General features: G+C 61.2%; 1 protein-coding gene across 1 annotated transcript; it reads left to right on the forward strand.

Moving 5' to 3' along the window:
* The first annotated feature begins 559 nt into the window (after positions 1-559).
* LOC133342279 (leucine-rich repeat and fibronectin type-III domain-containing protein 4-like) lies at positions 560-25,619 on the forward strand. Its single transcript, XM_061551342.1, is given in 4 exon segments — positions 560-1,065; positions 17,143-17,765; positions 17,767-18,602; positions 22,775-25,619. Coding segments are annotated over 3 exon segments (2,427 nt in total). The 5' UTR covers positions 560-1,065; positions 17,143-17,171; the 3' UTR covers positions 23,772-25,619.
* Positions 25,620-27,135: the final 1,516 nt, after the last annotated feature.

Genomic DNA, 27,135 nt, shown 5'->3' on the forward strand with positions numbered 1-27,135 from the left:
TGAGCACCTATAAAGGCCGGCATGGCACCCGAGAGGATGGATGGCCAGTACCACGCCCGTCCACCTTTGTCTCCCCAGTGGCGATGTTTACAAATGGCGCCAGGTACTCATTTGAGGCCGAGTCGATCTAGGGGTGCGCGTGTCAGGACCGCGTCGGTTCACGAAGAACGGAGCCCCGTGCCGCTTCACGCACGCGAGCGGGCGAGGGAACGAGCGAGCGAGCGAGCAAGCAGCTGGGCAGGTGGCGGCCCCGCGCCATCCATTGACATCGACGATCCCCATGGACTTGCCACGGCTCCCGGCGGCGCTGGTATTTGCAAAAAAATGTTTTAAGAAATGAGAAAGTGCTGCAGAACGACGCTAATTTGCCACAAGATCCAGAGCCAGTAATCCCATTACTGAAAGTCACGGTCTCTAGAGTGGAGAGCGTAGGATCAAGCCCCCGTGCAAACCGCCCCAACGCATCCCAGCCCCACCACCCACACCACCCCCACCTCGCTCACAGCCCCAGCGCGGACGGGAGGGCGGGGCGAGCGTTCATTTGCCGAGACGCTGGGAGCGCGCGGGAGCTCGGCGCGCGCACGCCGGCAATGCGCGCCGTCCGCCGCGCACGCACGGAGTCTCCCTCCTTCTCCTCCTCCGCTGTGCGACCACTTTTGGAGAAGAGAGCGCCGCTCGCGATCACGGCCGGCCGCTCGCCCGACCCGTTGCGCGCTCGGACGCTTCGCTGCCCCGCCGCCGCCGCCGCCGAGCGACAGAGGGAGAAGTGAATCAAGGGCGAAGCAACAAAAAAACACACACGCAAAAGGAACGATCGCGGAATGCGGGTTCATCCGTGCCCGGCCACCGGTGGATTCGAGGAGCGGTGGCTTCGGTGTCCCCTTGCCGGCGCCACAGCGCGTCCCTGCGAGAGAGCGCGCGAGAGAGCGCGCACGAGCGCAGCGCCGGGGGCACCGCGCTGCACGTGAACGCGCATCGCGCGTACAGGGAGCAGGCGGGAGGCACCGTCAACGCATCCTCGGTGCCTTCTCCGTGCCCCGCGTGAACAGAGCGACTCGAGCGCAGGTAACCAGCACCGCGCGCCTGCCCCCCGCTCCGCACGCTCGCCGCACGGTCGAACCGGGTCACGCTCGCCGCTCGCTTCATCAACCCTCTTCTTTTTGTTGCCTGTTGTTCTTCATCGTCATCAACCGTAATCAACCCACTGCTGCATTAATACTTCACCAAGCTATTGCCCTGTCTCACGGTCCTCCGATGCAATAATCCCGCTTAGCACCTGCACACGAGTTGATTTCGTCGCTCCATCTCCTCGATGAAACGTCCTCTCTGGCGCATTCCCTCCTTGGCTGCCACTCCGTCATTATTCTACACCATCATCCCGACTCGCGATGTGTCCAGCCTACCACCACTCACTTTTGCAAGCATTCGGAATCGTGTATTTTTTTCATCATTTCACTCAAACAGCTGCCCCCTTCCACTCTCTCTCAATGTAATTTCCAGCACACATCTCGTCATGCTTATTTGCACACTTTTCGTTTTTTTTGTTCCATGTTCTTTGCCAACGTCTGTGTTTGCGATCCATCTGCCACTGGCAGAGCGCAGTAAAAAATAAAAACGTCGACTTGGACGCTGTCGCGCGCGTGTTGCTGGGGGAACGGCACACACGGCCGCACACGTGTTTACCGAAGGCAGGAGACTTACGTCTCATTTATCTCAGTAAAAAGGATTGGCCACCTCACCGAGTCTGCCAAGCCCTGCTGGGAGTCACGGATTAGACGCAGGTGTCCTAATCCGTCGCGCGCACGGCATAACAACGGCGCGCGCCGTCGCCTAAATGAAAGTGTCATTGCGAGAACAAAAAAATCAAGCGACAGATTAATTATTAAGATTGAACAGCGCCGACGCGCGGGATCGGCGAGTTCAGCGGCGCTTGTAAAGCAGCGTGCGGCGCCGTTCGACGGAGCACGTCCGCGCGGGGTCACACAGGTCGCGCGGGCCGCAATCCGTATCCAGCATCCGTCGCCTGCGTCTGTTAATCTCAGTTACTGCGAGCGTACGTCCGTCCCGGGAGCGTACGCCCATTACTACGAAGGGGTTTGCCCGTTACTGCGAGCTTGCACCCGCCACACGAGCGTGCGCCCGCCACACGAGCGTGCGCCTGCGCGGAGCTCCAACGGCGAGTGAGCACCAAATGCGGCGACGGTACCGCGTCTCCGTGCTCCTCACTCGCCGGGTGCCCACCCCCCCCCCCACCCCCTTCAGTCGCTCCATTTGGACCGAAGCTCCCCTGGGATTTTCGTGAAAACTCTTTTCGCTCCTTCCGCCAGGAAAACGCGGCGCTCGCTGTAACCATCGTGGCGGCGGTGGCGGCGCAATAACGATTTCACGTCGAGACACCGTCGGGTTGTCTAAAGTCAGGCGGGAAACCACCGAGACGATGAGACGATGAGCCTCTTTTCTAAGGGAGACGCGGGGTGAACGCGCTGACGAATAGAAATGGCATTTGGGGTAAACACTAAGCGGTGTCATTTGGGGAAAAAATGTTGTCAGATGAGTAAATACATAACGATGGCTGCCGAATGTCAGACAAATGTTAATTCGCGGGTGCTTGATCATTTCAGCGCGGTGAATATGTATAAATCGTGGCTTTAATGAGGACAGGGGGCTTTCAATGAATTGCTGCTCATGAGATGCGCTTCAAGTGCATTTGTTACTATTTGATAACTCCATTACGGACCGCCAAGCCCTGTTTCCGCCCAATGCCCGCTGATGACTGGATAATGAGGAAGGTAATGAGGCTTGGGGGGGGGGGCGAGGAGCGCTTGGGGTGACACGGTGACAAAGCGCCCGTCGGCAGACCCCCCACGCACGCTCCACTGAGCCAGACTCCTTTGTCCGCGTTCGTTAAATCAGCGCCGAAACTCCCTCGCAGACAAGCGGAGGCTCGGCAGACAAGCGGAGGCTCGGGCAGCCGTAGCTTGTTTTTTTTAACGCAGCGCTTCAAAGGGCTACCGGTCGTGTTACGGAGCTCAACGGAGGAGCCGAAGAAACTTCGTGGGGGGGGGGGGGGGTGAGGGGGGGGGTGAGGGGGCCGCACGGTGGCACGGCGCGACCGGCACGACACGCTGCCAAAATAAAAAAAACTGGAGCTGTTCGTCCAGAATAAATGCGCAGTCGTTGCAGCGCCGGGGAGGCTGGGGGTCGTCCGTGACCGTGGCCGACACGACCCGCGACGCCGAGCGTGAGGGATTGTAGGGGGGGGGGGGCAGCGAGGAGGGGCAAAGCCCCCCGTCGACTCGAACGGTGGCGAAGGGGGTGCCAGGAAACCGACTCTCCCACCAGACTCCCCCGCCGGACTCATCCGCGTAGGAGAAGGGCCCAAGGGTGGCGTCCGCGCCGTCACTCATTCGACTACGTGCACCGCTCCTGCACAACGCTCGCCCCGAGCGGACGCCGCGACGATGACCGGACCGGCGTGCGCCCCCCCCCCTCCCTCCGAGCGCCCCGTTACTCGCGGGCTAATCGCACGGCCACGGGCCTGCGCTCGCACCCTCGATGCTCACTTCGTTAGTCAAATTACCGTTCGCGGCCGTCAAAGCCGCGGCCACGGCCGCCTCGCACCAAGCGGCGTGCGCGCACTCCCAGGGGTGCTGGGGGGGGGGGCTTTGACGCCCAGGTGGCCCCCTGGGTGTGCCCGGAGGCAGCGACCAGGTCCATTACAACCTGAAGCTTCGTGGGAGACGAAGGTCTGAGAACGGGTGGGAAGAAGGGCTGAGGGAGTGATGGCGGGTGCCACTCTCCCCCCTCTCCCACGCTCTCCCCCCTCTCCCACGCTCTCCCCCCTCCCACGCTCCCCCCCCTCCCACGCTCTCCCCCCTCCCACGCCCCCCCCCCCTCCCACGCTCTTCCCCCTCCCACGCTCTCCCCTCTCCCACGCTCCCCCCCTCCCACGCTCTCTCCCCTCCCACGCTGCCCCCCCTCCCACGCTCTCCCCTCTCCCACGCTCCCCCCTCTCCCACGCTCCCCCCCCTCCCACGCTCTCCCCTCTCCCACGCTCCCCCCTTTCCCACGCTCTTCCCCCTCCCACGCTCTCCCCTCTCCCACGCTCCCCCCCTCCCACGCTCTCTCCCCTCCCACGCTGCCCCCCCTCCCACGCTCTCCCCTCTCCCACGCTCCCCCCTCTCCCACGCTCCCCCCCCTCCCACGCTCTCCCCTCTCCCACGCTCCCCCCTTTCCCACGCTCTCCCCCCCCTCCCACGCTCTCCCCCCTCCCACGCTCTCCCCTCTCCCACGCTCCCCCCTCTCCCACGCTCCCCCCTCTCCTTCGCCCCCCCCTCCCACGCTCCCCCCCTCCCACGCTCTCTCCCCTCCCACGCCCCCCCCCCCTCCCACGCTCTCCCCTCTCCCACGCTCCCCCCCTCCCACGCTCTCTCCCCTCCCACGCTCTTCCCCCTCCCACGCTCTCTCCCCTCCCACGCTCCCCCCCTCCCACGCTCTCCCCTCTCCCACGCTCCCCCCCCTCCCACGCTCTCCCCCTCTCCCACGCTCCCCCCCCTCCCACGCTCTCTCCCCTCCCACGCTCCCCCCCTCCCACGCTCTCTCCCCTCCCACGCTGCCCCCCCTCCCACGCTCTCCCCTCTCCCACGCTCCCCCCTCTCCCACGCTCCCCCCCCCTCCCACGCTCTCCCCCTCTCCCACGCTCCCCCCTTTCCCACGCTCTCCCCCCCTCCCACGCTCTCCCCCCTCCCACGCTCCCCCCTCTCCCACGCTCCCCCCTCTCCCACGCTCCCCCCCCCCCCCTCCCACGCTCCCCGCCCCTCCCACGCTCTCCCCTCTCCCACGCTCCCCCCTTTCCCACGCTCTCCCCCCTCCCACGCTGCCCCCCCCTCCCACGCTCTCCCCTCTCCCACGCTCCCCCCTCTCCCACGCCCCCCCCCCTCCCACGCTCCCCGCCCCTCCCACGCTCTCCCTGCTCCCACACTCTCCCCCTTTCCCACGCTCCCCCCCTTTTCCCACGCTCTCCCCCCTCCCACGCTCTCCCCCCTCCCACACTCTCCCCCCTCCCACGCTCTCCCCTGCTCCCTCGCTCTCCCTGCTCCCACGCTCTCCCTGCTCCCACGCTCTCCCTGCTCCCTTGCTCTCCCCCCTCCCACACTCTCCCCCCCTCCCACGCTCTCCTGCTCCCACGCTCTCCCTGCTCCCACGCTCCTCCCGTCTCCACGCTCTCCCCGCTCCCATCGCTCTCCCCCCTCCCACGCTCTCCCCCCTCCCACACTCTCCTCCCCCCCCCACACTCTCCCTGCTCCCACGCTCTCCCCCCTCCCTCGCGCTCCCCCCTCCCACACTCCTCCCCGCTCCCTCGCTCTCCCCCCCTCCCTCGCTCTCCCCCCCCTCCCACACTCTCCCCCCCCCACACTCTCCCTGCTCCCACACTCTCCTCCCCCCTCCCACACTCTCTCCCCCCCTCCCACGCTTCTCCCCCCCTCCCACGCTCTCCCCCCTCCCACGCTCTCCCCCCTCCACACTCTCCCCCCGCCCACGCTCTCCCTGCTCCTCGCTCTCCCCCCTCCCACCATCTCCCCCCCTCCCACGCTCTCCCTGCTCCCTCGCTCTCCCCCCTCCCACACTCTCCCCCCTCCCACGCTCATCCCCCCTCCCACGCTCTCCCCCCTCCACGCTCTCCCCGCTCCCACACTCTCCCCCCTCCCACGCTCTCCCCCCTCCCACGCTCTCCCCCCTCCCACGCTCTCCCTGCTCCCTCGCTCTCCCCCCTCCCACACTCTCCCCCCTCCCACGCTCTCCCCCCCTCCCACGCTCTCCCCCCCTCCCACGCTCTCCCTGCTCCCACACTCTCCCCCCTCCCACGCTCTCCCCCCTCCCACGCTCTCCCCCCTCCCACGCTCTCCCCCCTCCCACGCTCTCTCCCTGCTCCCACGCTCTCACCCCCTCCCACGCTCTCCCCTCTCCCACGCTCTCCCTGCTCCCACGCTCTCCCTGCTCCCACGCTCTCACCGTCTCCCACGCTCTCCCTGCTCCCACGCTCTCCCGTCTCCCACGCTCTCCCTGCTCCCACACTCTCCCCCCCTCCCACACTCTCCCCCCTCCCACGCTCTCCCCCCTCCCACGCTCTCCCTGCTCCCACGCTCTCCCTGCTCCCACGCTCTCCCGTCTCCCACGCTCTCGCCTGCTCCCACACTCTCCCTCCGTCCCACACTCTCCCCCCTCCCACCTCTCCCCACTCCCACACTCTCCCTGCTACCACACTCTCCCTCCTTCCCACACTCTCACCCTCCCTCCCACGCTCCTCCCCCCTCCACGCTCTCCCTGCTCCACGCTCTCCCTCACCGTCTCCCACGCTCTCCCCCCTCCACACATCTCCCTTGCCCCCCACACTCTCCCCCCTCCCACACCTACCTGACTCCCCTCCCCCCCTCCCACCTCTCCCTGCCCCACACTCTCCCCCCTCCCACACTCTCCCCCCTCCCACACTCTCCTCCCCCCCCACACTCTCCCCCCTCCCACACTCTCCCTGCCCCCACACCCTCCCCCTCCCACACTCTCCCCCCTCCCACACTCTCCCCCCTCCCACACTCTCCCCCCCCCCCCCCCCCCCATCCCACCTCTCCCTGCCCCCACACTCTCCCCCCCCTCCCACACTTCCCCCTCCCACCACTCTCCCCCCTACACACTCTCCCCCCTCCCACACTCTCCCTGCTCCCACACTCTCCCCCCTCCCACACTCTCCCCCCTCCCACGCTCTCCCCGTCTCCCACGCTCTCCCCTGCTCCCACACTCTCCCTGCTCCCACACTCTCCCCCCCCCCCTCCCACGCTCTCCCTGCTCCCTCGCTCTCCCCCCTCCCACACTCTCCCCCCTCCCGCTCTCCCCCCTCCCACGCTCCCTCCCTCGCTCCCCCACCCCACTCTCCCCCCTCCCACCTCTCCCCCCCCCCTCCCACCTCTCCCCTCCCCCCCCCTCCCACGCTCTCCCCGCTCTCTCTGCTCCCACGCTCTCCCGCTCTCCCACGCTCTCCCATCTCCCACGCTCTCCCCCCTCCCACGCTCTCCCTGCTCCCACGCTCTCTCTGCTCCCACGCTCTCCCCCCTCCACGCTCTCCCCCCTCCCACGCTCTCCCTGCTCCCACGCTCTCCCGTCTCCCACGCTCTCCCGTCTCCCACGCTCTCCCGTCTCCCACGCTCTCCCGTCTCCCACGCTCTCCCGTCTCCCACGCTCTCCCTGCCCCCACGCTCTCCCTGCTCCTGGCTCAAACGCGGTGGTGGCTGCGTGAGGGTGGCTCTGTTCAGGCAGCGCGTTATCGCTCCGGCCAAATATTGACAGAAAATCAATCGTCGGTGGCCGCGGAGTCGTGGAGTTGGGCAAGCGGCGCACGGTGGCACCGCAGCGCCACCTAGAGGGAGGCGGCGCCACTCGTGCCGCTCGCCGCCTGGGGACCCTGGCCCCGTTACCAGCACGGCCGCCCCGGGGACAGCCAAGTGCCGTAGGCGAGCGCCTACGAAGGCCGGCGCGACTGGCAGAGGAGATTGAGTGGCGCGGCCGGCACCACGCCCAGTCGGCACCACGCCCGGCCACCCCTTTGGGTCCTGGCGGTGACTGCGTCGCAGCTCCGGGTGCCAGCCTTGGGATTGAGCTGACCTAGGGGATGACCGACACCGCCATCACGCGGCTTTCGACGACGGCAGCCATGAACATTTATCAAACTCGTTAATCTAATCACGTTTATTTGTTGCTGCGGACGTTGTTTGCGGCAATTCCGTTGCGTGCTCCTGGCACATTTACGAATCCTCTCCCAAGGCCACCTCCGCCTCCCTCCTCCCACCTCTTAGTGTCTAATCCCAGCCGCATCCCCGGCCCCTCCCGAGGAGGCCCCGAGCCGGATTATCCCCCGTCGATACGAGGGGATTGGCCGAGATGCGGCACGGATGTCTCGGCCTCTCAACTTCCCCAGCGGCAGGCCGGGAATCACGGAGGACAAAAGTGGAGCTCTCGGGAGAGCAGGAGATGAGGTTGCCGGAGACGAGGGTTGACGGGATGAGGACGGACGAGATAAAGGTGAAGGAGGCGTGGGATGGAGGGCAGAGTATTGGACGCGAGGGAAGAGGAAACGAGGGTTTGGGAGATGCGAGTGAACTGGTGGGCAGAGGAGACGGTGGTGGATTCAACGTGGGCAGAGTAGATCTGGCGGTGGGCGGATGGCAGACGAGACGATGGCATAAGGGATCCGATTAGAGGAGGTGCGTGGGTGGTGGAGATGATTTTGAACTCGTGTGTCGAGGAGATGTGGGCACGAGCAGGGAAGGAAGGCGTCGCACTGAATGTCTCACGTTGACCGTGTCCCTTACTACACCTGAGCACCCTGAGCGTGGGCCCTCTGGGGGCCTCGGGAGTTTCCACCGGTGGAGCGGGAGGAGAAAGCCGTTCTCTGCGCCCTTGTCAGCCTCACGCGTTTCGCCCCCCACCCCCCATCCCCTCGGGCTTGCTCGCGACGGCTGTGACCAACGCCGCTAATCAAACAAAGGCAGAAATCCATGTAAATCACACAAAGCATGCCACCTGCACCCACCTTGAAATGAAAGGACCGTGACAGATGAAAGCTGCGCCGGCCCCCCACCCCCCTACCCCAACAACGCCCCCCGACCCCCCCTACCCCCCTACCCCCCACCCACCTGACAACGCGCCCCTCCCCCCCGGCCCCCCACCCCCCCCGGCCCCCCACCCCCCCTACCTCGTCAATGCGCCCCCCTCCCCCCCGGCCCCCCACCCCCCCCTACCCCCCCCCCCCTACCTCGACAACGCGCCCCTCCCCTCCCCCCCGGCCTCCCCCCCGGCCTCCCTCCGCCCTCTACCCGGACAACCCGCCCCTCCCCCCGGCCCCCCACCCCCCTCTACCCCCACCCCGCCCTACCTCGTCAATGCGCCCCCCCTCCCCCCCGGCCCCCCACCCCCCCTACCCCCCCCCCCTACCTCGACAACGCGCCCCTCCCCTCCCCCCCGGCCTCCCCCCCGGCCTCCCTCCGCCCTCTACCCGGACAACGCGCCCCTCCCCCCGGCCCCCCACCCCCCTCTACCCGGACATTGCGCCCCTCCCCTCCCCCCGGCCCCCCACCCACCTACCCACCCCCCCTACCCGGACAACGCGGCTCCCAACCGCCGCCGCTCTTCATTCAAACCGCCTCCCCCTTCAGCGCCGCGCGCCGCTTTCCCTTGACCCCGGCGGCTCGGTTCAACGGCGGAGCGCCCGGCGTTAGGAGCGATTCCGGACAATTATTTTATTTTCTGCACGCGAGACACACAGGCGAGCCGCTCTCCGGCGCTCGCTTTGTCTCGTTAAGCGCCGCCGCGATCGTGCCGCGTTTCGCCGGCGGGAGGCCAAGCCGCGGGAACTGCGATCGCACCGACCCTTCCGCTCGGCCGACCCAGAGCTACCACCCCCCTTTCCCCCTCCTCCCCCTCACCTCCCCCCTCCCGAATCCTCGTTCTCTCCGGCAGCAACCGCTCACATCCCTCACAGCTCATCTCTGCAGAATTCATTTCCTACAGACACCTTCCCTGTCAGAGGCAATCTCTCTAAATTTATAACTTCCATTAATCGCAACCTTAAATCTCTCCGATAACCTTATTGCATTCAAAGCATTTTCACATTTAGCGCGGGGGGTTTTTTGTTGTTGTTGCTGCCCTCTCCCTCTCTGCGGAGACGCGTCCGCTGCCAAATTCACGCATCAGAGACTCACTCCGGAGGGCAGCCCGTGTTCGCACGCGGTCGTAAACAGCGTCGCCGGCACGGGACAGCTTTTTCCATCGCCTCCCCCGCCCCCCCTCCCCAACCCACAGCACCCTCCTTGTGAACAAGGGCACGGAACGCCACGGATAGCGGTGCTTCGTCTCATCACGGGTGCCTAGGCGCACGTGACCTCCTGCGGCACCTCGTGCACCTGCAACATCCTCACTGACCACGCACTCAAAGAAAACAAAGGCAAAGATTCCCCGTATAGCCTTAACAGTCTGTCGGGACAAGTGCTGTTATCAAGTAGCGCCTATGAAGGCCGAAATGGTACATGAGGGGTGGGTGGCCAGCACCACGCCCGACCGCCTTTGTCTCCCGAGTGGCGATGTTTTTACACACCGCACCAGGTACTCATTTGAGGCGGCCTAGCGAAGGCCTGGACTAGTTAAATGAATCATCACTAGTGGTGGCCGTGATCGGGAATCGAAACTCTGATTGCAAGGTTCGTAGCACAGTGCGCTAACCGCAACAGTACCGCTCACACACCCTGACCACAACAACAACCGCCACTAAGTGGCGGTGACGTCACCACGACGCTTGTGCCAGGCTATGTGCGTGAAGTGTCGAACGCCCGCTGGCAGGTCACGAGGCAAACCCAGATGCCACAGGTCGACTGGCTGAGACGACTAGCTGATGCACCACCTTTACCCCCTAATGTGCCAACTTGCTGTGCTTTAGCAACCCGGCGTTCCGCTCGTTGTTGTGAGCGTTGCTCCTCCATCCTCCATTGTTGATGGAGGGCGACTGCCTCCAACTGCCCAGTAGCGTCCTTCACGAGCCTCCTCCACAGGCCGATCTTGACACCGCTGGTACCAGTCATCGGCAAGTCCACTCAGCTCCACATCCTCCTGTACCACATCACTCCATCTCCTCTCTAATCCGTGCCGCGCCCGTTTCGCCCCCTCAATCCGGCCAAACAAAAGCTGTTTAGCCATGCAGTGGCTGGGCATGCGGGCTACATGGCCCAGACAACGCAGCCTTGCCTGCCGAAGGAGCTCACCGATGGGACTTTGTCCAGATCTTTCAAGGACTTGTGAGCTCCTCACACAATCCAGCCTGGTTAAACCCAGGATGGATCGTAGGCAGGCCAGCCTAAATATTTATAACCGGCGAAGATGTTCCATTACGGGGGTCCACGTTTCACAAGCTTAGAGAAGGGAGGGAATGACCATGGCCGAGATGACCTGAATTTTCATGCTTCCACACAGCGTTATGCTGATTCGGAGTGAGACCTCTGCTGTTAAACCGGAGCCGGTCATGAGCACACTGCCCAGGTATGGGAAACTCTCCACTCTCTCCACAACTGCCCTATCACCAATTGGGAGTTGTGGGGGTGGAGTATCTGATGGTACAAAATACCCAGGCAGGTGTTTAGTTATGGTGGGGCTGATGGTAAGGCCCCACCTCTCAGTGGCAAGCTCCAGGTTCAGCAGCAGCGCCTCCAACTCCTCCTCTGAATGAGCAGCAATTACCAGATCATCGGCATACATAACATGGTTGAGCAATAAGGAGCCATCCCTTGACCGCACCCGGGCATCGATCAGCCTCCCATTGTATCTGTACCAGATGGAAATTCCTCCGGTATAGCTAATGAGTTGCTTCACGAACTACGTGGTCGAAATAGATGTTAAATAATGTGGGAGCCAGAGGACATCCCTGTCGCACCCCAAGGTGTACAGGGAATGGCTCCGACTCCCGGCCACGTAGTTTTACCCGGGCCCGCTCACCATCATAAAGGTCCTTAATGATCGTGAGCAGAGGGTCAGGGACTCCGAAAGAATGAAGAACAACCCATAGCCCAAGCCTACTGATTGTATCATAGGCCTTGACCACAGTGGTCAAAAGGGGGCTCTGACCAGGTCAATAAAGCAGAGATGTAGGTCTTGTTGGAATTCCCTATACCTCTGCTGTAGCAGACGGACAGAAAATATGGCATCTGTGCAGGACCGCCCTTTCCTGAAACCGCACTGGGGCTCCGCAAGCCTCTCCTCAGCGTGCCTAGCAAGGCGATGTTGAATAATCCTTGCCAGGACCTTTCCCGGCACACTGAGGAGTGAGATGCCCCTGTAGTTATTACAGTCTTAAAGAGGGGGACCACCAGGGCATGCTTCCAATCCTGGAAGGATGCCTGGTGGTCCTGGGTGTACACCCACCACTGGAGTGGAAGAATGGCAGGCGCATCTTACAGATGACAAGTCGATGGTCAGTGGGCAGATCAGCTCCACGGTCGGTCCTGGTGTCAAGGATATGGGCCCGCATCCGCTGTTCCATCACTATGTCGTCCAGCAGATGTTCTTGCTAGGACCCGGCATGCATCCATGATGTTGTGTGGATGCGCCGATGCCGGAACAGCGTGTTGGTAATTACAAGCCCATGGGCTGCACAAAAATTATGCAGCCTCCTGCCGTTGTTATTGAGCTGATCTGGCCCATGCCTTCCAATCACTCCAGACCAGGTGCCAGCATCATGACCAACTCGGGCATTGAAGTCACCCAACAAGATTACTCTATCCCGAGAGGCCACTTTAGCTAGCACCTAGGAGGTCATAGAAGGCATCTGACTCATCGGCCTTGCCTGCATCCCTCCACGGATGTTTGTCTTCAGTGGGGGCATAAGTAACCACGACCACCACTCCTCGCCTCTGGTTGATGGGAAGGCGAGCCCAATGTAGCCAGGGGGGCTTACAGCTTCCCACACCTCACTGCCACGCTCCCACGCCCTCTTCATTATTTTGATCAGAAGAGCCACTCCCTGTTGTTTGTCAGTCTCCTTCCCCGAGTAAAGGACTGTCCACCCCTCATGGTGTCAGGAGCCAGAGCTGGTCCACCGAACCTCCTGAATACCACAATGATCCAGGCGGTATCGGTCCAGCTCCCGACAGAGGAGTGACAGCCTCTTCTCCGCAGTGAGCGTTCCAGCATTCCACGTGGCCACACGTAGTGGTTTTTTGTTGTTTCTGGAGGAGCCCCGAGGGTAAGGATTCAGTCTCCTGGCTCCGCCAAATGAGGTTTGGCCAGGAGACGTCATAGACGCCTGTCCCCCCCGGGGCCTCCAGCACAAGCTAATTCATTTAATTTTTCCATCGTGGTTTAGCGGTAATTAATTCAAGGTGGAGGGGTTACCAGCCCCTCGCACCCGTTCAGAGCCCCCTTTTGGCCACTGTGGTGGTCACAAACGCCATGACGGGAAAAGGCCAATCGGAATTGGCCCTCCCCCCACAACACTGCCCACGACAGTGTTTCCCGTCCAGCACCACAAAGAGGTAGGGGGTTGTTTTGCCAGACCCTGACCACACACACTGACACATGCAATTACACACACACGAAGATCCCCCGTGCAGCAAGTGCTGTTAGCGAGCACCTCTGAAGGTCAGCACGGCACACGTGAGGGTGGCGAACACCACGCCCGGCCGCCTTTGTCTCCACACAAGCGATATTTACACATGGCACCAGGTACTCATTTGAGGCCGATTCGACCTCGGGAAAGGCCTCAGAACCGGTTCAGATAATCATTTGCAAAGTTGGCCAGGAGCGGGAATTGAATTCGGGTCGCCGAGTTAGGAGCGCAGCGCGCTAACCACTACACACACACACGCGTGCACTCACTCACTCGCACACACATGCACGCACTCACTCGCACGGACGCACTCGCACGCACTCGCACACACTCGCACGCACTCACTCACTCGCACGCACTCGCACTCACTCATTCACTCGCACACGCACGCACTTGCTCACTCACTCACGCACGCACTCACTCATTCCACGCACTCACTCATTCGCACGCACTCACACACTCGCACACGCACGCACTCACTCGCACACGCACGCACTCGCTCACTCACTCGCACATGCACGCACTCGCTCACTCACTCGCACACGCACGCACTTGCTCACTCACTCACGCACGCACTCACTCATTCGCACGCACTCACTCACACACTCGCACACGCACGCACTCACTCGCACACGCACGCACTCACTCGCGCACGCACTCGCACACGCACGCACTCGCTCACTCACTCGCACATGCACGCACTCGCTCACTCACTCGCACACGCACGCACTTGCTCACTCACTCACGCACGCACTCACTCATTCGCCCGCACTCACTCACACACTCGCACACGCACGCACTCACTCGCACACGCACGCACTCACTTGCACACGCACGCACTCACTTGCACACGCACTCACTCGCACACGCACGCACTCACTCACTCGCACGCACTCACTCACTCACTCACTTGCACGCACGCACACTCACTCGCACACGCACGCACTCACTCGCACACGCACGCACTCGCACACGCACGCACTCACTCACTCACTTGCACGCACGCACGCACGCACTCACTCACACACGCACGCACTCACTCGCACATGCACGCACGCACTCACTCACTTGCACGCACGCACGCACTCACTCACTTGCACGCACGCACTCACACGCACGCACTCGCACACGCACGCACTCACTCGCACACGCACTCGCTCACTCACTCGCGCACGCACGCACTCGCTCACTCACTCGCGCACGCACGCACTCGATCATTCACTCACGCACGCACTCGCACGCACGCACTCACTCGCACACGCACGCACTCACTCACTCACTCGCACACACGCACGCACTCACTCGCACACGCACGCACGCATGCACGCAGACGCGAGCGTGCACACAGGCCAGGAGGGCATGCGGCGGCGGTAGGCGGACGGCGGGACGTTAATCAGAGAGAGTCAATATTATGACTCTGTAAATATTTCACTTGATATCTCAGTCTTGATATTGCGTAAACAATATTGGGTTTCTGGAATATTGTGCGTGATCACAAGGTGGCAACATTTATTGAGTTTAGCTCTCACATCGCTCATCACAGAAACTGCCCAACTCTAACGTGGCAAATATATTCGTGCGTGCGCTTGGTCTCTACCGAGACCAATCCCTGCCATAGGCACGTGGAATTTGCACCGCTCACTCAAGACATCCAATGGAGAGGACAGCTGCCCAATGTTAATTTGCGTATGCGGACCCTTGGCAATGTTTAAGAACGCTATCTACTTGGTATGTAGAGCATTTAAATTAGTACTATATATACTGTAAATAATGCAATCTATCAAACCCTCCATGACAGATTCATGCACACACACACACCACCGCAGCAGAGTACATGTGCATCACCAGCTCACCTACAGATATAATTTAAGCATACTTTGATTTCCAATTTTCCATTTCCAGTTGAGCGCAGATATTAAATTCCTCGCGAGTATTCCACGTTTGCCGCTTCACGGCAACTTTTTCCCCCAATTTTGCTGCAGTTCTCTTTCCCCCTCTCCAGTTTATCTCGATCTGGCAGCCCCCCCCCCCTCCCCCCACACCCCTGCCGCGTTTGCTCTGCTTGCACGACCACGGAGAGGCAAAACGCATGCTCGCCAAACGCTACCCCCCCCCCACACCGCCGCTTGCCCGGGGCACAGTCGGCATTTGCCGACGGCAGCCGGCCGTCTCCCTCCTAGGCTACCCGCAGTCGGGAAACGCAGATGTCAACAACAGGTGGCAAGAGCCGAGGCCAATTTGAACCGCAATTAAAAACATTTTAAGGCCCCCCCCCCCCCCAATTTCCAGGCTGGTTGGCATTGCTGCGACTATTAATGCCAATGTCCCGAACAAAGCACCCGATCGCCAGTTCCACCAAATAACCTGCGCGATTTAACTTCTCCGCTCACAAACACGGGTCCACCCGTGACTGGACCCCGCGTGTCTTCACGGCAGCCCTGTCCTAAGCGACGTTCGCAGTGCAATTACAGAGAGAGCTGCGGTGCGCTATTACGATAAATGCCGACCAGACCATTAACCACACAGCATTCAACCGCTGAGAACTCTGAAATTTTATGTAGGTCTATGGGTCTCTATGTGAGTCTATGGGTCTCTATGTGAGTCTGGGTCTGCATGTGAGTCTATGAGTCTGTATGTGGGTCTGTGGGTCTCTATGTGAGTCTGTATGTATGTCCATGGGTCTCTATGTGAAACCACACAGTAGTGAACCACTGTGAATTCTGAAAATTCAACAGAGGCATTGAAGCTGGCCACTCCACATCAACCGAAGCCATTTCCCCAATATATAGTCTACTCATCCTGATGCACGCACGCAAGAGAGAGCGAGCGAGCGAGCCAACTTGTAAACATGAGCTTCTACGCGCACACCGATGAAGGATGCGCAAGGTATCACGCTACAGTTTTGTCCCACGATGCATTGCCACCCGAACATATTTCACCTTGCAGGGGCACACGTTGGGCGGACGGATGGGGCAGTGCCTCCCCGCGTTAGTGCCGCGCTTTGTCCTGCTCACGGAGCGGCCTAATCAAGACGGATTAACGCGTTCCCCTTCGCACGTTCCGCACCGACCAGTGTAGGTTCCGCTAGCGTGGTCGCGCTTTCCACCACGGAGGAGCTACAGGTGCGGTGGTGAGGGGGAGGAGGAAGAGCGAATTAAGATGGATTGATGCCCGGCAACCGATTTAGGAAAAAACCTTGTGAGCAGGTGCCGCAAATCTCATCGCCAGAGCCTCTCCTATTTGCTCTTCATTTCGCTGTAATCAATGTTAATAAACAGGGGCCACTTAACCCAGTCCCAACCGCTGAGCAGAGAGCCCGGGCTACGTGCGTACGCGACCTTAATTCCAGCACCTCGCGGCCAATGTGATGGCAGCGCAGGACCCCACTGGGCGACGATCCCACCTCGGCTGCCTGGCGAAGAATAATTTGCGGGCAAACGCTGCTTTGTTTGCAATTAATTTATCTGGCATGGCAGCGCGGTGGATTACAATGCTGTGCACACACGCGCACACACAAGGCGGCCCGTGGTTAAAGAACGCCGCTTGCCTTTGCTCCTGCGGCAGAAGCGGCGCTTCTTTCCCAGGGGGAAGCGCCGCAGTTTAATTTTGCTTGCACCGCCACCTACAAAGGGCTCCAACGCACGCGAACAAACATTCGCTCTCCATTTCACCCCTCCCGCCCATGCACCCCCCCCCCCGCAGCTGCTTTACAATTCAGATCACGAAATAAAGTAAATAAATAAGAGATATGTTGTCGTTTGTACATTACTATGATTTTTTTTAATTAATAAGATCAACTGTGATAAAAGTATAAATCCACAATAGCAGGCTGGGGGAAAGCAGTGAACCTGGCAGGAGGCCAGAGCTAAGAATCACAAAAAAGGGAAATGTGTCACCTTCATTTGACGCTCACACGAGCAAAGCTCAAAGTCGCGTCCCTACGAAGGGGTCAAAGGGCACCCGGATCGGGATCGCAAACAATGACCTCTGCCCATTGCCCGCAGGTCTCCTCGGCACCCGGCTGCCCAGAGCCATGGCCCCTCTGCTGCCGCTAGTGCTCTACCTCGTCATCCTGCTGTCGTGGCTGCCCCTGGTGCTGCCCCTCTGCCCACGCCGCTGCGTGTGCCAGAATCTGTCGCCCTCCATGGCCACGCTGTGCGCCAAGAAGGGGCTGCTCTCCGTGCCGGCCACCGTGGACCGGCGCACCGTGGAGCTGCGCCTGGCAGACAACTTCATCACGCGCCTGCGCCGCCAGGACCTGGCCAACATGAGCAACCTCGTAGACCTGACGCTGTCGCGCAACACGCTCGGCGAGGTGGTGGCCGGCGCCTTTGCGGACTTGCGGGCGCTGCGCTCCCTCTACCTGGACGGGAACCGGCTGACGCGGCTGTGCAACGTGACGCTGCGCGGCCTCACCACTCTGCGCCTCCTCACCGTCAGCTCCAACCAGCTGAGCCACATCGCCAACGAGACCTTCGAGGACTTCATCACCACGCTGGAGGACCTCGACCTGTCCTACAACAACCTCGAGACACTGCCCTGGGAGGCCGTGCAGCGCATGAGCAGCCTGCACTTCCTGGGGCTCGACCACAACCTGCTGGACCGCGTGCTGCCCGGCGCCTTCACTGCAGCTGCACAAGCTGTCGCGGCTCGACCTCACCTCCAACCGCCTGCGCACGCTCGCGCCGGACGCGCTCTTCCTGCGCGCCGGCGCCGCGGCCGCGGCGGGCGGCCCGCTCGCCTTCAGCCTGGCCGGCAACCCCCTGCACTGCAACTGCGAGGTGCTGTGGCTGCGGCGGCAGCGCCGGCAGGACCAGCTGGAGACGTGCGCCACGCCCGCCCACCTGGCGGGCCGCTCCTTCTGGGCGGTGGGCGAGGAGGAGTTCCTGTGCGAGGCGCCGGTCATCACGCGCCACTCGCCGCACCTGCGCGTGGTGGAGGGCCAGCGCGCCGTGCTGCGCTGCAAGGCGGTGGGCGACCCCGAGCCCGGCGTCCACTGGCTGGCCCCCGACGGCCGCCTGGTGCACAACTCATCGCGCTCCGCCTTCTACGCCAACGGCACGCTCGAGGTGCTGGTGGCCACCGTGCGCGACGACGGCACCTTCACGTGCATCGCGTCCAACGCGGCCGGGGAGACGACCACCAACGTGCGGCTCGACGTCGTGCACCTGCCGCGCGTCGTCAACGGGACGGCGGGCAGGCTGCGCGGCGGCGGCGGCGCCCCCTCATCGGGCGCCGGCGACCCCCCGGGGCCCTCGGACATGGCGGCGCACAACGGGCACGCGGCGGCGGCGGCCCCCGGGATCAACGCGAGCGACGGCAAGGGACGGCAGTGGAAGGTGGAGGCGACGGATGTGAAGTCCACGTCGGTGCTCGTGAAGTGGGCCCCGAGCCGCGGCCTGCGGGGCGTGCGCATCTACCAGGTGCAGTACAACAGCACGGCGGAGGGCTCGCTCACCTACAGGCAAGTGCCGCGCGGCGCCCCGGCTTCGCTCAGCCGGCACGCCACACCCAGCACGCCGCTCGCTACGGCCCTGGCGACTCGTCACACGCCGCCTACTGCGATCTGCCGGCCAGCGACCGGGAAAATGTCCCTCTCGCTGCGGCGGTGGCTACTGGTCACGTGCCACCTACTTAAGAAAAAAATGAAGCTTCCATTATAAGTATGAAGACGTGGGTCCATTTCATTGGTAGATACTAACACGTAACATTCAGGTCCTCGAGCCACAAGGAGGGCTTCTAGATCAATGGTTTTCAAGAGCGAGCTCCACTTACTCAGTTGGGTGTGGCCTGTAGGACAAACGCTACGAGGTTGGCTTCATTTGTAGGTGAAGGCTTAACCCATGTGACCACATACCCCATGGGACCAAAACCGGTCCAGCGTGATTCTGATTAGACAAACATTGGACCCTAATACGCTCTGGTTGATCGACCTCCATTATTTAATTATGGGATATGAAACTGACCCTTGCCTGCTTCCTTACTACCCACCACAATCTGCCAGGAGCTCGCAGGCTTACATTGTACCATCTTGCTGTGCCGCACAGCTGAACAGGCCGCGCCGGTGTTCAGGGTGCGCTTGTTTTTATAGAATGTGTTTAACCGGCCACGTGACACCGATGAGCCACAGAGGAGACAAAACTGGTCAAGCGTTTGCTGCAGAGACAACTTTCACCGGAAGGCCTCATAGGCCGCCGAACTTAAAGGTTACCGTATACTTTTTTTGGCGAGAACACAGACCACCCCCCTCTCTTCTTTCATTATTTGATAGAAATCACGGAATAGACGCTCCAGCTGCCCACTTCTCCAGAGAAGAGCCACCGCCTCGCACATTCGTCCAATGCACATCTCCCGGCACGACGGGGCAAGCGTCTTAATAAACGCCCGTCTCCGTTCTCCCAGTGATATAAATGGGTACACCACGGTTATCAGTGGGATCACACGTGCGGTTGGGGAGGGGGAGAGAAGTGTAGGTATGATCACTTCTTAAAAGAGTAGGCCAAGATACCCTCTCTGGTTCTAGTGGAGGCCTTTCCACGAGCAGTGGCGCCAGCCAGTAATTGTGGGGCGGCATCTTGACCCGACGTTCCTGCTAGACGAGGCAGCGCGAGCCACCACAGTGGCGAGGTTTTTTTTTTGGCCGAGTTCTCGAGCGGGCAAAACTCGGAGGCATGGCTCTTTAAAACCGCAACGATGAGAAACCGTTATCTCTGATGCCAGTGTTGTTTTTCTTTCTCCCAAGCGAGTTTATTTTGATAAAGCACTGCGCTCACTTTTATTGGAGAAAAAAACCCCGAAAAATGACTTCGACGGTAAAGGTCACCTTCACGCGCCGTTGTGTCGGCCCAAAAACAAAGACGAACATTCGAAACTTTCTAAACATTTGCTTTGTTTAACGATGCCCTTTTACTTCAGAGATGGCCTTTACTTGCTACCCAATTCTGGTCTCCGACGCATTCTCGTGTCCGTGCAACCACCGACCACGATGCGGCAACATATCAACCGTGTGATCAACGGTCATCACGTGACCACTCACAATGCGAACACCCACCACCACTTAGCCCAGGTAACAACCCAACACCTACTCACTCAATAACGACGATAATCCACAATCCTGGGGCACAGGTGCCGCCGGGAAATCCCCACTACCACCAGCCGCTTCTTTTCCCACCAAAAAGTCGAACTGCCAGGGTACCACTCCGCCACCACGCACCCACTCTCGCCCCCATCTCTCTATCAAGCGTCACAGCTCGTGTCAAGGACATCAACCCTCGCACAACTGATGATTTCAACCTTTTACCATATCTCTCACTGACAGCTCCGTCCAACTGCTCGCGCGGTCCCCAACAACCGATCCGTTTCCCCGCCATTCTCCCATCTCCATCTCATCTCCAGCTGCGACACTCTTGCACGTCCCCCCACCCCCCCCCCCCCCCATATGTGCCGCCTTCCTTACTTCCTTTCCATCAGACGTCTCACAAGAAGGGGCTTTGTCACATTTTCGGCGGTGAGAATGAATCCATTCTGTGCTCACCTCGCTCGAGACGACCTGCCGACGGCACATAGCCTCGGCCGTTCCTTCTAGCAGAGAGAGAGAGAGCCTCGTTAATTAGCACGTAATCCCACTCTGGCGGGAGGTCCCGCGTGAAGCCGTCACGGCGCGCCCGCGCGTGATTATTAGCCGACGACGACGACATGCTTCCCGACTCCACGCGCCGTCCGTCAAAGCTGCAGGAGACACCTTCCCGCAACGGCGTTGACCCAGAGTTCATTCGCCATCGAATTGTGACGAGCTTTAATGAGCATGGGAATTAAAAAAGCCAAACCCCACGCACACTTCAATAAAGATGAAACAGTTGTCCACGTCCACGCATAAAAAAAATAATAAACCTCCGAAAAATAATACTTGCACCGCGGAAAAAGTCCATTTTCCGCAATCTTGATTTCTCTTCCTAAAACATAAATGCTGTTCGGAGTGAGAATGCAGCAGCAGACAGCTTCAAACACAGAGCACTGGGCAAGGCACAGCGTAAAGTGCGAAGAAGAAAAAAAACCCACTTACGGCCGATGCCAAACGGCTTTATTTAATTTAGCGACAGTTTGCAGGACCGAGGACCCGCTGCAAGATTGACCACCACGGCCTCAGAGCGGCTCCTGAGGTCTCCCGCTAATGCACTTTCCGATCGATGGCAACAAATGATGGCGTTTATAATCGGGTTTTAGTTACGGCTTCCTTTGCGCCCCGCGGAGCAGAGCCTGCTCCATCCGCGGCTCCGTTAGCGGCGGCGGTTGACGGGGGCGGCTCGAACGCGCAAACGTTTTGTTCTGCCGGCGATGGCGAGGAAGCGCGGCGGGGGAAGCGTCGAAGCGCGGGTGCTTTTTTGGCGGTCTACGGGAAGCGAGGCGCCCAGCGTCGACGAGACCCGCCAGCGTTCGCGAGGCCGCACAATCGGCCGTGCAAATTATTCACGTGCGGTGTCCCCGCCGCCGCCGCTGGCAACCGAGGGTGACTTTCACTCCGCCCCCCCCTGCTCCCAGGGCCATGTCGCAGCGCCATTAGCAGCAGCAGCAACAGCAGCTCGCCACGCAGACAAAAGCAGCGCTCGGCACGCACGGCGAAAGTCACTGGCGGTTAAATTGCACAAAACAATAGCGTGTCCACTTCAGGGTGACTTGTCAGACATTCCGACATTTAATCCATTTCATCCCCGACGTGCGCGCCCAGGCAAGCGCGAGGGGAACACATTATTACAGGGGATCATCCAAAATAAAATGAATTGGTGAAATAATTACCGTCTGAAGAATGTGAATCACAATTGGAGCATTAACAGGGATTTCTGGGTGAGGCAATAATGAAGATCTAGACACGACGCAGTGGCCGTTAGAAATGTCAACCGCCCCCCCCCCCCCCCCCCACCTTGGGGAAATGTGAATGGAATGCAGATCCACGTGAATGTTTGTGATTGCACGCACGCCCCGTTTGTGTGACTCATAATCAGTTATTATTAGCGCTCCATTTCCAAGCGAGCAGGGCCAGCATCAACGTGCGTTAACGTGTTAATTGGTCTTTGATGTGTTAATCGTCCGTGCGCCTAATGCAATTTCCCTCCCCGTGCCCTCGCGGCCCAGCATAATGATGTCCCTCAATGGCCTCGTGGGATAACGCTCCATTACGCTAAACGTCCACAACCTAAACGTGGTCCTTTTTGCGAGCGCCCGCCGCTCTCATGCGAGGCCGAGGCGACCCACAACATCTCTCTTGCCGGGCAGCCGCAAGCGACTCTGACGACCCCCTAACATCGTTCACCAGCTCCAGGAACGAGCACAAAATGACCCCGCCCCATAGTGAGCTACGATGCAACACGTCGCCATGGCGGCGAAGCAACAAGTACGAACGTCACGCCGCATTGCTCGCGAGCAAAGGCGCTCTAAAGTAAATTTCGAGACTCGTTATCGTTGCGGAAGCCGATGGACGGTGCAGGACACGTGGCCTAGGTGCATAGGCGGCACGGCCGAGGCGAGCAGCTGCATGAGACGAGCCGCGGTGCGTTCACGTGGTCTGCCGTTTTCACTCCGATTGGTATTAACGACCTCTCTCCTTTGACCCCTCCCTCCTGTGACCCGGCGGGGCCCCAGGATGGTGCCGGCCCCCAGCACGGCGTGCCCCATCTCCGGCCTGACGCCGGCCACCGACTACGACCTGTGCGTCGTGGCCATCTACGACGACGGTGGAGACGCGCTGGCCGCCACGCGCCTCCTGGGCTGCGTCACCTTCCAGACGGGCGCCGGCTGGGACGGCGAGTCGCTGCGGTGCTCCTCCACGGCCGCCGAAGCCGGGCCGCTCTTCCCCGAGCAGCTCCTCGGCAGCACCATGATCATCATCATCGGGGGCATCATCGTCGCGTGCCTGCTCGTCTTCACCGTCGTTCTGGTCGTCGGGTACAAGGCCTGCGCCGCCAACGGCAACGCCGGCGGGTGCAAATCCACCGCGGCCGCCAACGGACGCTCGCAGACGGGCGTCACGGAGGACGTTGTCGTCGGCGGCGGCGAGGCGAGGTTTAACCGCAACGGGGAAGCCGGCTTCCAGCAGGCGGAGGAGCAGCGGCGGCCCAACCTGGGCAGGAGCAGCACCGAGTCGTCGCTGTCCAACCTCAGCCGTGGGCGGGAACAGCGGGAGGGCCCCTATGGCGCGCCCCGGCAGGCGAGCGCCAAGGTCAAACCGGACATCGAGCAGCTGCTGAGCGCGCTCGCGGCGGCCGAGCATCTGCGCTCGCGGGCGGCGATGGCGGCCGCGGCGCAGCCCTTCTTGCCGGCGCGACGCTCGGCGTCCGTGCGCTGGGCGTCCGACCGGGACCCGCCGCACCTGTCGCCCGACGGGTGGCCGGGGCCGGATTGCGGCGGCGGCGGCCAGAGATCGTCAACCGATCTGGGAGCCAAGCGCAGCCGCTCGTTCGACGCCGGGAGCTTCCCGACGCTGCAGGACTGCAGCGCCCAGAGCAAGCGCATCAGCCACATATGGACCAAACGGAGCATGTCCGTCAACGGCATGCTCATGGGCCTGGAGGAGGCGGACCTGACCAGCAGGAGGGCAATGTTCTCCAGCTCGGATTGGATTCTGGAAAGCACTGTGTAGCTTCTGCCTGCAGTGCTGCATGCAGCTCGGAGATCATCTCTCTCTCTCTCAATTGGACAATTCATTATCGCTCGTCTCGCTCTCCCTGCAGGCAGCATTAAAGGCGGAGGAGAAATTTATTTTGGTTTATCCGGCCGGCGTCTGCAGTAACGACCTCCCACGGTAGTAGCCCCTCCCCCCCCTCCCCCACACAATCTTTTCCCTCCCCCCCCCGACCTCCCCTCGTTCACCCCGGTGGTGGAGGGGATGTCAAAGCGAGACCCTCAAGCCAACCGCCACCCCTCGACCCACCCACCGCCGCCCCCCTCACTGCTCCACACGGCAAAAATCAATCCCGGGCGTGTTGTGTAAACCATATTGCGATATCGCACTACACCACCACCAGATTTGGCGGTGCTAAAGCAATTAAGCGGACGACAGCTTATAAATCGCTTCGCTTCAAGAAGCCTCGACTGAGGATCTGGTTGTGTGCCACGCCCCCCCCCCCCCCCCCACTTCTTTCCGGACGGGAGCGGTCGTCTCGGGTTGCCGTGAAAGTCGCACGCCCGCGTACCGGGCCGTTGCGGCTCCGCAAATCAAGTCAAACGGCTTTCACAGCACGCGCGGTAAAATCAACCGCAGCGATCGCTCGCGACGAAGTCTATACCTCAACGCCGCCACTGCCACCGCTCCGCCAGGCCCGGCGGCCGAGACTCCAACCCACGTGTACATTAACCCAAGACTCCGTTGGGGCAAGGAAGGTGCGACTCCTTTCTCTCTCTCTCTCTTTATACTGTCAACTTTGTACACAGTACAACCGCGTTGGAATTCCAAAAGGGACTCGTTAACGCCGTGGCCAAGCGCTGCCTTGCCGAGACACGGATTCGACTCGATCCGGGAAACAAACCGGAGAGGGGGGCGGGAGTGAGATTGGACGTCGCGCTCTCTCCCGGAGCCCCGCGTTTGCTCTGCAGGCAATCAAGTCGCAGCGGCAATTCCGCGGCACCGCTAATTATTGTCGTTAATTGGTTTTCTGCAGCTGTTTCTTATAGTGATGCTAGAACGGGGTGGGGGGCCCACGACTGCCCTCCTCCGCTCAATCGCCGCCATCGCCACCGTCGCCAAACCTGACAGGAGCGTCCGCCGACGTCCGCGAGCCGCGTTTAACGGCGGCCGCTCTCTCCGAGCGGAGTGGAACTCGGTTGCGACGCCGACGGGACGGCTTTCTGTGACAGCTGGAAGCTTTTATACGTCGCTCGTGCCATCCGGTCTGTGCCACCTCTCCCTGCCCTTGTCGGTACCGCCCATCGTAGGCGCACACGCGTACGGCCCTGCTCTTGACGTGGTTTCCACAATGCCTTGACGGTGCGTTCAGGAGCGCCGATTTCTCGCCGCTGCCGCCACCGAGGATTTTTCGCAGCCTGCTTGCGGGGGGCCACGCGGAGCGGCCCCCCCCCACCCGCCAATCCTGCGGTGGCAAAACTTGTCGATTCGACAGGAAATCAAACGCGGCAGCAGGTGCCGGAAAGATGCTGCCCCCCCCCCCCGCCCCACTTGTGCTGCTCTCATCCCCGGACGTTCACCCTGGCAGGCGTGAGACGGGAGACGCTGCGTCCCCACGGACGTCCCGACGCATCACCTTCATGCCGTGCGGCTTACCGGAGAAATGACCCCCACCATTTAACTCACCGCTCTTTTTAGACATTCGATGTGTGTATATATGAAGCCATGGTAAAAAAAAACAATGACAAACCAGGTCTCCGCGTCTGTCATTTCTTCACGAAACGCGCTGCTCGACGCACCGGGGTTGTCGCGCCAATTTCGGCCACTGCGGTCACCGCCAACGTGGCCAGCGGCGTTGGCACGTTCCAGCTGGGGTCGCGTCCGCGTCCAGGCCAGCCGACCTACTTCGCCTGCCCGCCGACTCTCGACGGGCACCAGCCGGGCAACAGCCGAGCCCCGCCGCTCCCTCCCCCAACAAGACCTCCCAAGGAAGGTTGGGGCGGCTCGTTTCACTCCATGTCACGGCATATAAATTTTAACCTCGGGAGGCAGACATAAAGTCGAGGGACATTAATCAGGTTCCTGCGCGTGCGTTACAGCCCTAATGTGAGCAACACGCACGCGCACCCCCCCTCCCTCCACCTGTTTCATCAACCCAACTGCTGCGACTAAATATCTGCGGGCGGGGAGACCGCGCGCCGCCGCCCATCCAGCAGCACGTTCTTAGCAATCGCAGAACGCCGCCCAGCGCCTCCCTCCCTCACCGCCCCCTCCGGCTCCGCCCGCCGACCCACGGAGCCTTTGAATCGCCGCCGCGAAGATTGTCGCGCGGCGGCGCCGGCCGCCACAGGCAGTAATTTTGGTCGAAGCGACAATCGCCTCCCCGCCAACTCGTTTGCCTGCGCGTGGCCCTAATCGGTGCGGTGCAGTTCTTTTTGCTCGCGAACGTTCACGCACGACCATCGTCAAAGCTCTTCTCAGCCCCCCCACCCCGCCGTCACTTAAAGTAAGCTAAATGGCGTATTCCGTACGGGCGGGTGAGAAAATTATTAATGGAGATTTAAAGAATATGGGAAGTGAAATTGCTTCGCCAGCAAATGGCAGCCGGCACCGTTTAGGACGAGCAGGCGCGACCTTGAGGAGGGGGTGGGTGGGTGGCAAGCTCGTTGGCGATGCTCGCCCCGTGTCTCTTCCGCACGAGGGGGCCGCTCACCACTACCCCCCCCCCCCCCCCGCAGACTCCCCGTAAGAGCGGGTACCAACAAACGGCTCTGGGGAAAACATCACGCGCGCTCTGGTTGGTAGCGGTGGTGATGGGCAGGTGATGCTGCTGCTGCTGCTGCTATGAATGCGAGACCCGGAGTGCAGTGATGCTGCGACTCGATACACGGCCGCACACGAAACAAAGACGAAGATCCCCCGTGTAGCCTTAACAGACTCTTGGGACAAGTGCTGATAACGAACAACACCGGTGTAGGCCGGCACGGCACACGAGGGGGTGGGTAGCCAGCACCACGCCCGGCCGCCTTTGTCTCCCCGGAGTGGCGATGTCTGCACACCACAACTAGGTACTCGTTTGAGGCCGAGTCGACCTAGTGGAGGGAGGACTGAGGACCGGTTCAGATAATTGTCACTGGTTGCAGTGAGCGGGAATCGAACTCGGGTCGTCAGGTTCGTTGTGCAGCGCGCTACCACTCACCACAGCACACACTCGGATACAAAGATGTGTCATGCATGACACACACACACATGTACATGACACACACACACTCAGATACAAAGATGATTCTCCCTCCCACTTTGTCCTCTACAGACTGCTGGGGAAATTCCGTTTGCGAGCACCTATTAAGCCCGGACTTGGTGCCAGAGGGCGATGCGTGTA

The sequence above is a fragment of the Lethenteron reissneri genome, chromosome 14, assembly GCF_015708825.2.
Source record: "Lethenteron reissneri isolate LAM-NWPU_2019-01 chromosome 14, ASM1570882v1, whole genome shotgun sequence".
Taxonomy (NCBI): domain Eukaryota; kingdom Metazoa; phylum Chordata; class Hyperoartia; order Petromyzontiformes; family Petromyzontidae; genus Lethenteron; species Lethenteron reissneri.